At 44.1% G+C, this 17871-nt stretch overlaps 1 protein-coding gene across 1 annotated transcript in view; it reads left to right on the top strand.

The window, feature by feature from the left end:
• LOC134332238 (protocadherin Fat 3) overlaps positions 1-17871 on the top strand; it is a 47374-nt gene that overhangs the window by 8255 nt on the left and 21248 nt on the right. Inside the window, exons 2-7 of the mRNA XM_063013799.1 lie at positions 1570-1887; positions 8055-8116; positions 10700-11014; positions 12419-12629; positions 16198-16269; positions 17353-17486. Of these exons, the coding sequence (XP_062869869.1) occupies positions 1570-1887; positions 8055-8116; positions 10700-11014; positions 12419-12629; positions 16198-16269; positions 17353-17486 (1112 nt within the window). The remainder of the gene's footprint in view (positions 1-1569; positions 1888-8054; positions 8117-10699; positions 11015-12418; positions 12630-16197; positions 16270-17352; positions 17487-17871) is intronic.

The raw sequence follows: 17871 nt of genomic DNA, 5'->3' as shown, positions 1-17871 counted from the left end.
CAGCACTTTGGTCAGGACCGATTTAGATGTTCCACGTTGAAGGTCTGAAGGTCGTCCGGTCCCACAGCGTCGTAACGGCATTAGTGCCCCGCAGTGAGACGCTCTTAGGTCCGGCTGATTTCCTCTAACTTTGTGACAGAGCAGGCAGTCTCACGTCAGTCCGGCTTTAAGACGGCCGTTAGAAAATGTGCCCATTCAGCAGTCGCGTCCGGAAATCACGCGCTCACAGCAGAAAAGAAAGCGCTCATGAATAAAACTCGTTTATTTATGTACATATTTTCTGTTTTCATTATCTTACATCCCAGAACTGATTAGAAATCTTTTCTTTTGCCAATTTTTATTCACGGCTTCGCAGGAAATTGACGATAATGTTAGAACGCTGTTCTGTTAACGGCTGCACATCCAGCAATTTTCTTCTCATTGCCAGAGGTTGTGTTCAGTAGCCTGGGTAGGGGGCTAAATTTCCCCTGAGAAGGTTTGCAAAAGTGCATCACATTTTAGATGATCCGGAGCAGAAGCGATAATAAGAGCACAGTTTTACTGAGAGGCATTAAATCCAGGACAAAATTATAAAGAGTTGAATATGAAGCGCTTAGTAAAACCATGATGTTAATTCACTCACTCACTGTCCTAACCGTCCTAACCCTAATCCAGTTAGGGTCATGGGGGGGGTGCTGAAGCCTATCCCAGCTTTTCAATGGGCGCGAGGCACTCAGTAACACCCTGGACGGGGCGCCAGTCCATCGCTTGGCAGACACACACACATACACACACCCATTCACCTATAGAGCAATTCTGTGTCTCCAATTAACCTGACTGCATGTTTTTGGCCTGTGGGAGGAAACCGGAGCTCCTGGAGGAAACCCACCCAGACACGGGGAGAACATGCAAACTCCACACAGAAAGGACCCGGACCGCCCCGCCTGGGGATTGAACCCAGGACCTTCTTGCTGTGAGGTGACAGTGCTACCCACCGTGCCGCCCAATGTTAATTCATCGATAATTAATTGCAAGCTTTTAACTTTAACTGCAACAACATGAGACAAGAGTTTTAAAGAGGCCAGAAATTGTTATTTATATGAAATTTACATTACACTCACATTGTCTGCATTTAGCAGATGCTTACAATATACAGTTTTTAAGCAATTGAGGGTTAAGAACCTTGTTCAAGGACCCAACAGTGGCAACCTGGCAGTGGTGGGGCTTGAACTGTCTTGAATGTCACAGCCATACAATGATTGTAGGTTAAAGGCATCCTTTGGCTTCCCCCAATGCCTTTAAAGTATGTTAGTCATGGTAGGAAATGCAAAACCCTACAGACAGCCGAACAGCCTATGGTGTAAACACTTTATTATTCCAGGATGGCAATAACCCTGTACTAACTGAATGAAGGCAAGCCCTTTCATAAACTCCCTAATAACCTACGTAAATGACAGTACGATGGCTTAGTGGGGAGCACTGTTGCCTCACAATGATTCAATATGTCGTACATTACATCTGGTACAGTCATGAAATGTCATGAAATGCTATACATTTATGATATTTCCCGATCCCCCCCTTCCTCGACAGGAGTGATTTACACCAACAGTATTCTGGACTGTGAGACGCAGGACTCCTACTGGCTCACCGTCTACGCCACAGACCAGGGGCCGACGCCCCTCTCGGCCTCCACCGAAGTGTTTGTTCAGGTGGAGGACGTCAACGATAATGCCCCCCTGACCTCCGAGCCCATCTATCATGGCTACGTCCTGGAAAACTCACCCAAAGGTGTTTCGGTGATGCGCGTGCAGGCCAGCGACCCTGACGTCACTTCCTCCGCCGACAAGCTCACGTACCGCATCACTGCAGGGAACCCACAGAACTTCTTCACCATCGACTCTAAGACAGGTGAGAGCTGTGTGTGTGTGTTGTAGCACTAGGTGTGTGTGTTGTAGCACTGTGAGTGTGTGTGTGTGTGTGTGTGTTGTAGCACTAGGTGTGTGTGTTGTAGCACTGTGAGTGTGTGTGTGTGTGTGTGTGTTGTAGCACTAGGTGTGTGTGTTGTAGCACTGTGAGTGTGTGTGTGTGTGTGTTGTAGCACTAGGTGTGTGTGTTGTAGCACTGTGAGTGTGTGTGTGTGTGTGTGTGTTGTAGCACTGTGTGTATGTGTTGTAGCACTGTGAGTGTGTGTGTGTGTTGTAGCACTGTGTGTGTGTATTGTAGCACAGTATATATATATATGTGTGTGTGTATATTGTAGCACTGTGTCTGTGTGTGTGTGTTGTAGCACTGTGTGTGTATGTATTGTAGCACAGTATACAGTGTATCACAAAAGTGAGTACACCCCTCACATTTATATATAACTTCGAGTAGTCAGTGTACAGCTTGTATAGCAGTGTAGATTTACTGTCTTCTGAAAATAACTCAACACACAGCCATTAATGTCTAAATAGCTGGCAACATAAGTGAGTACACCCCACAGTGAACATGTCCAAATTGTGCCCAAATGTGTCGTTGTCCCTCCCTGGTGTCATGTGTCAAGGTCCCAGGTGTAAATGGGGAGCAGGGCTGTTAAATCTGGTGTTTTGGGTACAAATCTCTCATAATGGCCACTGGATATTCAACATGGCACCTCATGGCAAAGAACTCTCTGAGGATGTGAGAAATAGAATTGTTGCTCTCCACAAAGATGGCCTAGGCTATAAGAAGATTGCTAACACCCTGAAACTGAGCTACAGCATGGTGGTCAAGGTCATACAGCGGTTTTCCAGGACAGGTTCCACTCGGAACAGGCTTCGCCAGGGTCGACCAAAGAAGTTGAGTCCACGTGTTCGGCGTCATATCCAGAGGTTGGCTTTAAAAAATAGACACATGAGTGCTGCCAGCATTGCTGCAGAGGTTGAAGACATGGGAGGTCAGCCTGTCAGTGCTCAGACCATACGCCGCACACTGCATCAACTCGGTCTGCATGGTCGTCATCCCAGAAGGAAGCTGACGCACAAGAAAGCCCGCAAACAGTTTGCTGAAGACAAGCAGTCCAAGAACATGGATTACTGGAATGCCCTGTGGTCTGACGAGACCAAGATAAACTTGTTTGGCTCAGATGGTGTCCAGCATGTGTGGCGGCGCCCTGGTGAGAAGTACCAAGACAACTGTATCTTGCCTACAGTCAAGCATGGTGGTGGTAGCATCATGGTCTTGGGCTGCATGAGTGTTGCTGGCACTGGGGAGCTGCAGTTCATTGAGGGAAACATGAATTGCAACATGTACTGTGACATTCTGAAACAGAGCATGATCCCCTCCCTTCGAAAACTGGGCCTCATGGCAGTTTTCCAACAGGATAACGACCCCAAGCACAACCTCCAAGATGACAACTGCCTTGCTGAGGAAGCTGAAGGTAAAGGTGATGGACTAAACCCAATTGAGCACCTGTGGCGCATCCTCAAGTGGAAGGTGGAGGAGTTCAAGGTGTCTAACATCCACCAGCTCCGTGATGTCATCATGGAGGAGTGGAAGAGGATTCCAGTAGCAACCTGTGCAGCTCTGGTGAATTCCATGCCCAGGAGGGTTAAGGCAGTGCTGGATAATAATGGTGGTCACACAAAATATTGACACTTTGGGCACAATTTGGACATGTTCACTGTGGGGTGTACTCACTTATGTTGCAGCTATTTAGACATTAATGGCTGTGTGTTGAGTTATTTTCAGAAGACAGTAAATCTACACAGCTATACAAGCTGTACACTGACTACTCGAAGTTATATCCAAGTTTCATGTCTATAGTGTTGTCCCATGAAAAGATATAATGAAATATTTTAGAAATGTGAGGGGTGTACTCACTTTTGTGATACACTGTATGTGTGTGTATATATACTGTATATTGTAGCACTGTGTCTGTGTGTTGTAGCACTGTGTGTGTATATATATTGTAGCACTGTGTGTGTGTGTTGTAGTACTGTGTCTGTGTGTGTATTGTAGCACAGTATATATGTGTGTGTGTATATTGTAGCACTGTACCTGTGTGTGTTTGTGTGTGTATGTGTTGCAGCACTATGTGTTGTAGCAGTGTGTGTGTGTGTGTGTGTTGTAGCAATGTGTGTTTGTGTGTGTTGTAACACTGTGTGTATGTGTTGTAACACTGTGTGTTGTAGCACTGTGTGTGTGTGTTGTAGCACTGTGTATATACATGTGTGTATGTGTTGTAGCAGTGTGTATGTGTGTTGTAGCACTGTGTATATACATGTGTGTGTATGTGTTGTAGCACTGTGTATATACGTGTGTGTATGTGTTGTAGCACTGTGTGTGTGTTGTAGCACTGTGTATATACATGTGTGTGTATGTGTTGTAGCAGTGTGTATATACATGTGTGTGTATGTGTTGTAGCAGTGTGTATGTGTGTGTTGTAGCACTGTGTGTATGTGTTGTAGCACTGTGTGTATGTGTTGTAACACTGTGTGTTGTAGCACTGTGTGTGTGTGTTGTAGCACTATGTATATACATGTGTGTGTATGTGTTGTAGCAGTGTGTATGTGTGTGTTGTAGCACTGTGTGTATGTGTTGTAGCACTGTGTGTATGTGTTGTAGAACTGTGTGTATGTGTTGTAGAACTGTGTGTAGGTTGTAGCACTGTGTGTGTGTTGTAGCACTGTGTGTATGTTGTAGCACTGTGTGTGTGTGTGTGTGTTGTAGCACTGTGTATATACATGTGTGTGTGTGTGTGTTGTAGCATTGTGTGTGTGTGTGTTGGCACTATGTGTGTGTATTTATGTGTTGCAGCACTGTGTGTGTATGCATGTGTGTATATGCATGTGTGCGTGTGGTGCATATGTGTGTGTATATTGTACCACTGTGTGTACAGGGTGGGCCATTTATATGGATACACCTAAATAAAATGGGAATGGTTGGTGATATTAACTTCCTGTTTGTGGCACATTAGTATATGGGAGGGGAGAAACTTTTCAAGATGGGTGGTGACCATGGCGGCCATTTTGAAGTCGGCCATTTTGGATCCAACTTTAGTTTTTTCAATGGGAAGAGGGTCATGTGACACATCAAACTTATTGAGAATTTCACAAGAAAAACAATGGTGTGCTTGGTTTTAACGTAACTGTATTCTTTCATGAGTTATTTACAAGTTTCTGACCACTTATAAAATGTGTTCAAAGTGCTGCCCATTGTGTTGGATTGTCAATGCAACCCTCTTCTCCCACTCTTCACACACTGATAGCAACACCGCAGAAGAAATGCTAGCACAGGCTTCCAGTATCCGTAGTTTCAGGTGCTGCACATCTCGTATCTTCACAGCATAGACAATTGCCTTCAGATGACCCCAAAGATAAAAGTCTAAGGGGGACAGATCGGGAGACCTTGGGGGCCATTCAACTGGCCCACGACGACCAATCCACTTTCCAGGAAACTGTTCATCTAGGAATGCTCGGACCTGACACCCATAATGTGGTGGTGCACCATCTTGCTGGAAAAACTCAGGGAACGTGCCAGCTTCAGTGCATAAAGAGGGAAACACTGAGTCGATCTGGGTCATCCTCGTTGAGATGCTGCAGCAGCTGCAGTTTGTAAGGGTAGCTAATATCCGCCAAAGGGATGTTCGACTGATGCCACTCTCCAGTGACATGCGGCGAGTGCTACGCTGTGGGCTCTTGCTGAATGAAGCTAGGACAGCCACTGATGTTTCTTCATTAGTGACAGTTTTCATGCGTCCACATTTTGGCAAATCCAACACTGAACCAGTTTCACGAAACTTGGCAAGCAGTTTGCTAACTGTAGCAGGGGAGATGGGTGGGCTCGTAGGGTGTCTTGCATTGAAATCTGCTGCAATGACCCGGGTACTGCGTTCACCAGACATCAACACAATTTCTATCCGCTCCTCACGTGTTAACCTCTGCGACATGTCAATGGCTGTAAACAAAGAGAAGCTTGTAAATAACTCATGAAAGAATAAAGTTACGTTAAAACCAAGCACACCCTTGTTTTTCTTGTGAAATTCTCAATAAGTTTGATGTGTCACATGACCCTCTTCCCATTGAAAAAACTAAAGTTGGATCCAAAATGGCCGACTTCAAAATGGCCGCCATGGTCTCCACCCATCTTGAAAAGTTTCTCCCCTTTCATATACTAATGTGCCACAAACAGGAAGTTAATATCACCAACCATTCCCATTTTATTTAGGTGTATCCATATAAATGGCCCACCCTGTATATGCATGTATGTGCATGTTGTAGCACTGTGTGTATGCATTTGTGTATATGCATGTGTGTGTGTGTATATTGTACCACTGTGTGTGTGTTGTAGCACAGTATTTATGTGTATTTGTGTGTGTGTGCATGTGTGTGTGTGTGTGTGTGTGTGTGTGTGTGTGTGCACTTGTTCACAGCTGTTCTAACACGTTGGATTGAATCTCTCCGGATCACGTCGTTACACTTTTGGGAATGGGGGCCACACTCAGCTGTGCTCTGCCATTATTTGTTGCCACAGTTACAAATAGAGTGGCAGCGTGCCCCAGAAAAGGTTCGACACGGGTTAGGACGGGGGTGTCACTGTAATCCCTTTGCTTTGTCACACGGGCACAGAATCACAGCAACAAAAGTGCAAAATCCACTGGCTCACAGACAAGCTTTTTATACACACAGCAGCATGACAGAAGCATCTATTAGAATCAAAATAAATATAACACCCGGGTTATTAAAATGATTACGGTTTTTTTCTCACACATGGAAGCTCATTATAAATCCCATCACTGCATCTATAAGCCAGTAGTTTGGGTCAGACTGTCTTCATACTTCATACATCAGCCTCAGACTTCATGTCTCCTCTGCGGTCTTGACATTTTTGGGTCTCGAGGACGTTTTAAACCCCTTTACAAGCTACAGAGACAAAAAAATAAAAAATACAACTTTGTGGTATCTGTGAGATGGACTCTGTGTTCTCTAAACTCCAGGGGATCCTGCCCGCGCCCCTCTCTCTCCAAACGAGCTTCAACAATGCTGGATCTGACCACACCTGTGTTCTTTTAAATTTATGTATCACTGTCGCATCACAGCGAGAAGGTCCCGGGTTTGATTCCCAGGTGGAATGCTGCAGGAATTTTCTGTTTGGAGTTTGCATGTTCTCCCTGTGTCTGTGTGGGTTTCCTCCGGGTGCTCCGGTTTCATCCCACAGTCCAAAGACATGCAGTCAGGTTAATTGGAGCAGCCAAAATTGTTCTAAGTGTGTGTGTGTGTGTGTGTGTGTGTTTGCCCTGTGATGGACTGGCGATCTGTCCAGAGTGTTTCCTACCTCTCGCCCAGGAAATTGGACCCACCGTGACCCTGAATCGGATAAAACAGACAATGAATGAATGTTATATTTACTGCAAATCAGCCTGATAATTATTACATGAATATGTATTACATGATGTCTTATGGCTTTGAATCGAAAGGTTGCTGGTTCAAGCCGCACCGTCATCAGGTTGCCACCATTGGGCCCTTGAACAAGGCCCTTAACCCTTAATTGCTCAGACAATATACTGTCACAGACTGTCACAGTACTGTAAGTCGCTACTGCTGTTGTTATTGCATAAAGTCACTGGACCTTGATTTTATTTGGGATTTTGGTTCCAAAAATCTAAAGTTTAATACAGATTTGGCTCATTTTCACCCATTTTGGATCTACGCTTTTGATAAAGCTGTCCTCAAACTTTTGAAGTGTGTCTGTGGGATTTATAGTCACACATGAGGATAAACAAAAAAAGCTTGTGTTCAATGGGGTTGTGGTCAGGGTCACTGGAGTCCCTCCTCTACACCAAGCTCATCATTTTGTCTTTGTGGCAACAGGTTAGGCAACTGATGTTAATCTGAACTTAATAATTAGAGGGTGTGTTCTCTGTGTTCCATGGTGTTCTCTATGTTCTATGGAGTGTTCTCTATGTTCCATGGTGTGTTCTCTGTGTTCCATGGTGTGTTCTCTATATTCCATGGTGTTCTGTGTTCCATGGTGTGTTCTCTGTGTTCCATGGTGTGTTCTCTACATACTTTTGTCATCTGTGAGATGTTCTATCTGGTTTTATCTGGTTTTTTTAGGTCTCATTACGACAACGTCAAGAAAACTGGACAGAGAGAAGCAAGCTGAGCACTTTTTGGAGGTAATGAGCTCTTATTATTTTTAAGCACACGTTTACATGTTATTAAACACATACAGTATATGTAGGTGATTATTATACTATTGACGATACCATCATAAATATCATGATACCATGAGCAGTTTGTACTGTTAATGTTACTACAGAACCAGCATTACCTTCTTCAGCAGTTTGAGCTACAGTAGCTCGTCTGTTGGATCGGACCACACAGGCCAGCCGTCGCTCCCCACGTGCATCAATGAGCCTCGGTCGCCCATGACCCTGTCGCCGGTTTACCACTGTTCTTTCCTTGGACCACTTTTGATAGATACTGACCACTGCAGACCGGGAGCACCCCACAAGAGCTGCAGTTTTGGAGATGCTCTGACCCAGTCGTCTAGCCATCACAATTTGTCACTTGTCAAACTCGCTCAGATCCTCACGCTCGCCCATTTTTCCTGCTTCTAACATCAACTTTGAGTATCAAATGTTCACTTGCTGCCTAATATATCCCCCCCACTAACAGGTGCCGTGATGAAGAGATAATCAGTGTTATTCACTTCACCTGTCAGTGGTCATAATGTTATGTCTGGTGTATATAATGTAAACTTTGCCATATATCATTAATAACCATGATTGTATATCCTAATCACCCATAGTGATGCACTATGTTGTATAATAAACAGTCAGCTGTAGTACTATTTGTACCCTTGGTAAAGGTCCGTGTTTTTGTGGACCTTTCATTGACTGTTTACACCTTTTAGCACCGGAACTCTATAATTAAGAGATGTGTCTGCATGCTTTGGGTCATTTAGTGTATTTTGGGATTGTTCCTGCACTTATTGATTGTCAGGTACTTAGCGTGCTGCATTAGCTCTTTAGTGATTTGCTTTGTTAGAACATCCATCAGCTGAAAAGAAAAAATGTGTTCAAAGCATCTGATAGGAACAGAACATTACATGCTATCGATTATTTAAAGTAGGACAGATTGCGTGCGGTGCAAACGTGCGGTCGTTACTATTCACCCTTAATGACTTTGTGATTAGGCTGGACGAGGGTGCCGGGGCGCAGGAATGCCACCGTGCATGCTGACTTTTCCCTGCAACACGTGCAGGCGTCGAATTTTGATACAGTCCGTCGAGCTCATTGATCAGCTGCTCAGGATTGTACAGTAATGCAGATCAATAGCATGAGCGTGTGTCTCTGATTCATGACCTCTGTGAATGAGCTGAAGGGGGAGCCATCAGTTTTTTTATTGTAAATGTGCAAGTGTGCAGTTTTGAGCTGTTCTGCTTCTGCTGCACCAAGCAGATCAGATCGGGACACTCAGGCTGTGTGCCACTGTGCTGATCACTGTAAGGTGTGGGGTGTGTTCCATGGAGTGTTCTCTATGTTCTGTAGTGTGTTCTCTATGTTCCATGGTGTGTTCTCTATGTTCCATGGTGTGTTCTCTATGTTCCATGGTGTGCTCTCTGTGTTCTGTAGTGTGTTCTCTATATTCCGTGGTGTGTTCTCTATGTTTCATGGAGTGTTCTTTATGTTCCGTGGTGTGTTCTCTATGTTCCATGGAGTGTTCTTTATGTTCTGCGGCCTCAACAAACATCTCATACCTCCATGAGCTTCACAACACTGAAATGAATGTCAGGGATGTAATTAAAAAAACTGGCCACCATGTTCTCTCTGTTCACTACCCATCTGTCCCCATGACTCTGTGCCAGAATGCAACAATGCCCTGGCACCCGACGACCTGTTGGAATGGCATCAGCCTGATTGTGCCACATTAGAAATTGTCCATTACAGCCAAAACACTCGACGTCCAAGGACGTAATCATCTCAGCGATCCAGCTGATCACTGGACGCTCACCGGGCTTATAATGTAGAGTCAGTCCACATACCGCACTGACTATCATCACCCTCCGAGGGTACGTGGGTCTAGTACCTCAACAGAAGCACCAACGATGCCCCTCAGTCTCCAGGGACACCGGAGACACCCTCACTATTCACCTAGTATCCAATTACCTGATTGCGTTACGCTTCCTCTGTACTGATGTTGACCTGCACTCTGACTGAGGAGCGCCGTGACTGACACACACCCCTCCGACACGTGTGAAGTACGGACTGCATCTTTTCACCTGCACGAGGCGAGTTCATATGCGGATCAGCTTTGTGTACGGAGAGACACACCCTGATCGCATTATCCCTCGTCTCTGTGCAGGCGGCATCAATCAGCCAGCAGAGGTCGTAATTGTGTCAGATATGAGGAACCACCTCCGGCACCCTTCCTTTGAGAACTGAGATTCGAACCCGACTGGTCTGCATACCTGATTTGTCACATTTTTATGTTGGATGTCCTACCTGGTGCAGCCCTTTCTATTTTTTTCAACACCTCCCAATAGCTAGGCTATTCATCTCCTTCTTATATTCCTCAGACGTCGCCAATCATGATTGTCAAGTCACCCAACCGTCCTATCGCACCAATGATATTCAAACCCCGGATCTCGGCAGTAGTGATTTACCGCTGCACCACATGAGTGCCTAGATTAACAAACTTTGTCGCTAACCTCTGTTCCGCAGTGTAATAATATCCCAAACTTTGTGTACACACAGGTAACAGTCACGGATGGCGGTGAAGTCACCAGACAGTCCACAGCGTGGGTGATAGTTCACATTCAAGATGAAAACGACAACACGCCCGAGTTTCCCGAGAAGCTGTACTGCATCAGCCTTCCAGAGCGAGACCGGAACAAGCGTGGAGATCCCGTCTACAGAGTCTTCGCTTACGACCGGGATGACGGGCCGAACGCAGAACTAACGTACAGTATAGAGGACGGAAATGAAGACGGCAAGTTCTTCATCAATGCCAAGACTGGCATGGTGTTCTCCAGGAAGATGGTTACGGCAGGAGGTTATGACATCCTCACGGTACGATCAACAATTAATTATGGTGACACAGTACATGCCGCTCAGGTGGCGCAGCGGTAAAAACACACGCTGGAACACCAGAGCTGGGATCTCGAATACATCGTATCGAATCTTAGCTCTGTCTGCCGGCTGGGCTGAACAGCCACATGAACAACGATTGGCCTGTTGTTCAATAGATGTGGAATATTTAAAAAAGCTGGACGACCTCTGCTGGCTGATTGATGGCGCCTGCACAGAGACGGGAAAAGCGTGCTCTCAGGGTGTGTCTCTCCGTACACAGTGCTGATCCGCACTGCACTCGTCAAAGTGTAGGTGACAAGATGCATATGGCATGCTGCCCACGTGTCAGAGGGGGCGTGGGTTAGCTTCGTTCTCTTCAATCAGAGCAGGGATCGGCATTGGTGGAGAGGAAGCATGACGCAATCGAGCAGTTTGCTAAAAGGGAGAAAAAGGGGAGAAAATGCATAAACAACAACATATATATATATATATATATATATATATATATATATATATATATATATATATATATATATAAATCTCTTACTTTGTCTTATTATACTTAACTTTTGCTCACATGCCAACTTGGGGTGGCGTGACATCCCATTTCCGGGGCATTGCTAGGTTGGGATGTAGTGCCGCTTTGGTAATTCCATTCACGGCTTCTTATAAGAGTTTCCTATTCCTATCATTTGTGTCTTTGTTTCCATTATTTTGGCCACCTTATTTATTTGCGACTATCCCCTTTTTGTTAGTGGCTTTTATCCACTGTGTTGTTCTACCTTGGTTAAGCATCCTGCACTTGGGTTCATTATTAATTCCTGCAGATGTGGGGCTTTACTGCACACTTTAGTAGCTTTCCACTTTAAATATGTCCCCAAATATGTATTTTCTTTTAAATTAATGTCTTTCTGCTTCTCTCGTCTTCAAAAACAAAGGAACGAGTGCACTAGTCTAGTTCTAGTAGTGTTCCCAGTTTGTGTGTCTGAACTGGACCCAGACTGATGGAAATTCTGATGAATCGTGAGCCTGTCCACAGTTCACATGCATCAGTTCCTTTCATCAATACCTTTAATATAGTCAAACATTCACCAGTATGGGTTTGTGGGATGCTGATTGCAAATAATCACCAGTATGGGTTTGCTTGGCTGTAGACTCACCCTGGTGAGGATGAAGACCTTGATGATCATCCACGGGATTCAGGTTGTTGCACTGGAAGATGAAGCCGTTATTCAGAGCTAATTATAATGTTAACAGATGTTTATTATTATGATCTTTTACCTGCTGTTTAAGCTTTTAATTTGTCGTCGTGTGTACGTTCTGTTAACAAAGTCACCTGCTGCCTTTTGTATGCCTGACATCTTTTCTTGTCCGTCCTGCATTATTTATCCTCACACCCTGCAGATAAAAACTATTGACAATGGAAGTCCTCAGAAGTGGTCAACTACACGGCTGCATGTCGAGTGGATCCGAAAGCCTTTGTCTTTGCCGCAGGCCTTGCGATTCTCTGCACGGATCTATAACTTCACCGTGGCGGAGAATACCAAAGTACCTGGAGATGTGGGAGTCATCTCGGTACAGCCAACACAATCACAGCTCTGGTTTAATATCATTGGTAAGCACGTCTGTGAATAAAGACTTAAGCTTGACTTTGAGAGCCCGGCTGATAAAGGAATTGTAATTGTAAGTCGCTTTAGATAAAAGCATCTGCTAAATGTCACAGACAGGAATGTAAATGTGTTCTGATGTATCAGCCATACTGTTTATTCAGCGCTTTATCCAATCTGCGATGGGTCCAATTCATTGGGTGAAAGGCAGGAAACATCAAGGACGGATCTTCTAGACCTTCATCAGTGGTCACAGGACGCTGCCCACGGGGTGCTGTTGGCTGGGTGTTTTTGGTTGGTGGACTATTCTCAGTCCAGCAGTGACAGTGAGGTGTTTAAAAACTCCAGCAGCATTGCTGTGTCTTATCCACTCATACCAGCACAACACACACTAACACACGACCACCATGTCAGTGTCACTGCAGTGCTGAGAATGATCCACCACCCAAGTAATACCTGCTCTGTGGTGGTCCTGTGGGGGTCAGGTGAATTGGATACGACCAGATCAGGGGAGAAAATTGGCTTCTCTCAATGAATCAGACCCACCACAACCCTGACCAGAACAAAGCTTGTAAATGGTAAAGCTGACGTTAAATGGATGAGTATTAAATGGTCCGAGTTTTCTTTCCATGTTTCATCCAGATTTGCCAAATCCTTTCCTCCAACTTCTTGCCATCCCATAATAGCAGGATCATTACATGCTGATTTAAATCTGTATCGATTGATTTGAAGCTCGTAGCTTTGAAACGTTGCATTAAGGATTTAGAACATCACGCTGTTGGAATACGATTCAGATGTTTTTCCAGCATTTTATCAGAGAGCAGAGACTGATCATGTAAGATCAGAATGTTGTTTTTTTTATTTAAAATACACTGTAGTCCAGTGGTCCCCAACCACCGGGCCGCACAGAAAGAATAAATAATTAGAAATCGCTGCAAGAGCAATTACATTTCCAACACTCTTGGGGTGTCAGTGTCTCTAATCACCACTAGATGGGAGCAGCGTCTCGTTGCAGCGAAAACAGCTCAGGGTTCCCACCGATCTTCAATTCTATTTTAAATCCTCCCGCCCCCGCCGGTCCGTGAAATTATATCTTATATGAAACCGGTCCGTGGTGCAAAAAAGGTTGGGAAGCGCTGCTTTAGTCCACATTTCTAATTGTAACTGATGTCACATGACCTGTCACGTGGGCAGCACGGTGGCTCAGTGGGTAGCACTGTCGCCTCACAGCAAGAAGGCCCTGTGTTCGATCCCCAGGTCCGGGTCCTTTCTGTGTGGAGTTTGCATGTTCTCCCCGTGTCTGTGTGGGTTTCCTCCCACAGTCCAAAGACGTGCAAGTGAGGTAAATTGGAGATACAAAATTGTTCATCACTGTGTTTGATATTAAACTTGTGAACCAATGAATCTTTCTGTCATGAATGTAACCAAAGTGTAAAAACATGACGTTAAAATCCTAATAAACAAACAAACAATATTAAAAACGCACATTGATGCATTTAGTTTGACATTTAAAAAGACAGTTGAACTAAATTTCGGGTGTAGAACTGTGTTGCATCAATAAACTGTTTATTTTATTGAATCAGAATAATTCTGCCTATAAAACAGCTGCACTGAGAACAATCTGCCACCAGGTGTCGCTATGTTGTAGGCAGCGGTAGCCCAGTCGTTAAGATACTGGACTAATAATCGAAAGGTTGGTAGGTCAACCTCCAACACAAATTGTTCTAATTGTAAGTTGCTTTGGATAAAATAGCAGTTGTAGCCTAGCGGTTAAGGTTTCGGACTAGTAATCGAAAGGTCACTGGTTCAACCCCCACCACTGCCAGGTTGCCACTGCTGGGCCCTTGAGCAAGGCCATTAAACCTCAATTGCTTAGACAGTATACTGTCACAGTACTGTAAATCGCTTTGGATAAAAGCATTTGCTAAAATGTCATTAGTAGCATCCATTTTATCCTGGTAAGGGTTGAGGTGGGTTGTTTTATTAGCCCCAGTTGGCCTGACTGCATGTCTGTGGAACACCCAGAGCAAACCCACATGGACACGGCGAGAGCATGCAAACTCCACACAGAAAGAACCCTGGCCGGGCCCTTCTCACTGCGGCACCGTACCACCCAACACTCAATCTTCTGACGGCTTCTTATAAACGATTCCCTCACCCCGTCCTGATGTAAGATTGTCAGCTGCTGAGCAACATTAGCATCTCATTAGGCGAGTGGTAATGATTTGTCGTTTGGGTATTTATTAGCTGTCCAGAAAGAAAAAGAAATGTAGACACGGTGTAAATTAGAAGCACTGCTAATTGTGTTTGTGATTGCGTTAAAGCAGTCGGGTCGGTTTAATCTTCCCGAGGTTGTAAACAATTGTTCGTACAGAAGACGTTTAAAAGTGACTCCAAGTGACATTATCAGCATTCTGAGAGCTGTTCAGGCTTTTTAGAATTTTCCACACTGTGTGGAATAGTCAAACTAAACCTTCCAGACATATACACCCATCAGCCATAACATTAAAACCACTCACTGTCCATTTTATCAGCTCCACTTACCATATAGAAGCACTTTGTAGTTCTACAATTACTGACTGTAGTCCATCTGTTTCTCTGCATACCTTTTTAGCTTGTTTTACACTGTTCTTCAATGGTCAGGACCACCACAGAGCAGGTATTATTTGGCATTGACATGATGGTGGTGTGTTTGTGTGTGTTGTGCTGGTATGAGGGGATCAGACACAGCAGCGCTGCTGGAGTTTTTAAATACCGTGTCCACTCACTGTCCACTCTATTAGACACTCCTACCTGGTTGGTCCACCTTGTAGATGTAAAGTCAGAGACGATCGCTCATCTATTGCTGCTGTTTGAGTCGGTCGTCTTCTAGACCTTCATCAGTGGTCACAGGACGCTGCTCACGGGGCGCTTTTGGCTGGATGTTTTTGGTTGGTGGACTATTCTCAGTCCAGCAGTGACAGTGAGGTGTTTAAAAACTCCAGCAGCGCTGCTGTGTCTGATCCACTCATACCAGCACAACACACACTAACACACCACCACCATGTCAGTGTCACTGCAGTGCTGAGAATGATCCACCACCTAAATAATACCTGCTCTGTGGTGGTCCTGTGGGGGTCCTGACCATTGAAGAACAGGGTGAAGGGGGCTAACAAAGCATGTAGAGAAACAGATGGACTACAGTCAGTAATTGTAGAACTACAAAGTGCTTCTATATGGTAAGTGGAGCTGATAAAATGGACAGTGGGTGTAGAAACAAGGAGGTGGTTTTAATGTTATGGCTGATCTGTGTATATCAGTGTACACACTCCAAAACCTTCTCAGAGGAGTGGGTAATCACATGGGGTGGAGTTAGTACCATATATGTAAATACCTCCAGTATGTTTTTGGTCTGGTGTCCACATACTTTTGCTTCTAAGGTGTATTTATTATGAGAATATCTTTTGAATGCTGATAAATGATGGCCATATCAGCATTGAAGAGCTTTTTTTTAACATGATACCTCTCTCATTCTTTCTTATTTTTGTCTCTCTCATCTTTTCTCTCGTCCCACTTCATCTGCCTTGACATAAAAAGGTGGAAGGACATCACAGGAAACGTTCTACATTCCTCACACTTCCCGAGCTCGAAACTGCACAGCCAACACAGGTGAGGAAAAAAAAAAACCATTCAGCTTTTCCTATTACGGAGGAACCGATCCCGCTTTCTCTTCCTTTCTTTAAGATCTGTTTGCTTCAGGCAAAAGCACAACTCTTGTTACAGTAAATAGTCAATACTCCATCAGCCGCCAGACTCCGCTTTCACTGATCTCACTTAAATGCAATGGAAATTGAGTGAAACTAGAAAAGATACATGTCATGAATACTAAAAAATACCCCGAACCTTCCGGATGGACCGGAATTATTGATTTGAGGAACTGCGGCGCTGAACCTATCGCAGCTGTTTGTGGCAAATTGAGATAAGAGGCTCTAAGTGATGAGAAAGGTGCCAGCATATAGATGTTGGGAAGTCTATAAAACTTTGATTTATTGCATGGAAATGACATTTTTCTTGGAAGCAAATATATGAGCTACGGATACGAGAAGGGATTTGCTACCCTGCTATGGCTTAACATCATGATATCCTAAATATCTGGCTAAATTCTTTAATCATTATATTAGTTGCTTTTTATGTTTGTGGAATTTTACGGGGAGAACATGCAAACTCAGTACAGAAAGGACCCGGACCGCCCCGCCTGGGGATCGAACCCAGGGCCTTCTTGCTGTGAGGCGACAGTGATACCCACCGAGCCACCGTGCTGCCCTTTTAGGAACACATAAATACTTAGTCTGCTTTCTGCATATTCCAATATTTTAATAGTAAAACAGACTATAAATAAGAAGGGACATCACAGGTTCAGATACCATGTTTACCATCTTTGCAGCCAAACAACTACTGTATATCACTATGACTAAGATTGTTATCCTCAGTTACATTGCTTATTAATATTTGTTCATAAATTGAAAGAAACCTGTAAAAACATGGTAATTTGGTGCTATTTACTATTAGTTTCCCAAGCAATCCTGGCCAGATTGTTAGTCCCTGCCACTGATAAGCATATGTATAATTTTATTCATTCTTTATTTCTGTATGATGGACTGATGCTTCTCAATTAATCAATTCCTTACACACAGTAAGAGTATTTATGTTCCATTATTTGATATTAATTAAATAATGTATTATATTTTAAAGGAATCTATGATGAACCAGACGTTCAGAAAGGAATGGGGACCATAATGTTGGCAAAACCTCTGGACGCAGAGACTCAGTCATTCTACAACCTGACTGTCCAAGTTACTGATGGAACCAATACAGCGACCACACAGGTTAGAAATGTTCAAGATTTGTGTGTGTTTACAGCTTAATTTTCATTGATACTAAAGAAATAGTGCTAGATTGTGTTTTCACTATATGCATATTACTAGATTTCATATGTTATATAGTCACCATCATCAGATCCGTTGCCCAAATATCAGAACTGAAGGTCAGAATTAATTCCCACATTAAAGGCATTATAAAGCTTTAATATATAAATAAATCTTCCTCTGCTTGTGTAAGTGACACCTTGTTTTATCGTATGATGTTGCTCTTCTATGGCAAGATTTCATGCAACAAATAACAGGTTCATTAAGGTCATCTAGTCATCTCCAATTCCCTCCTGTTGAAATCATGCTGCTAACACTGGCCCGCGGTGACGGAGGAAGGCTGAGA

Source organism: Trichomycterus rosablanca, chromosome 18, assembly GCF_030014385.1.
Source record: "Trichomycterus rosablanca isolate fTriRos1 chromosome 18, fTriRos1.hap1, whole genome shotgun sequence".
Taxonomy (NCBI): Eukaryota; Metazoa; Chordata; class Actinopteri; order Siluriformes; family Trichomycteridae; genus Trichomycterus; species Trichomycterus rosablanca.
This window is presented reverse-complemented; position numbering and strand designations above follow the sequence as displayed.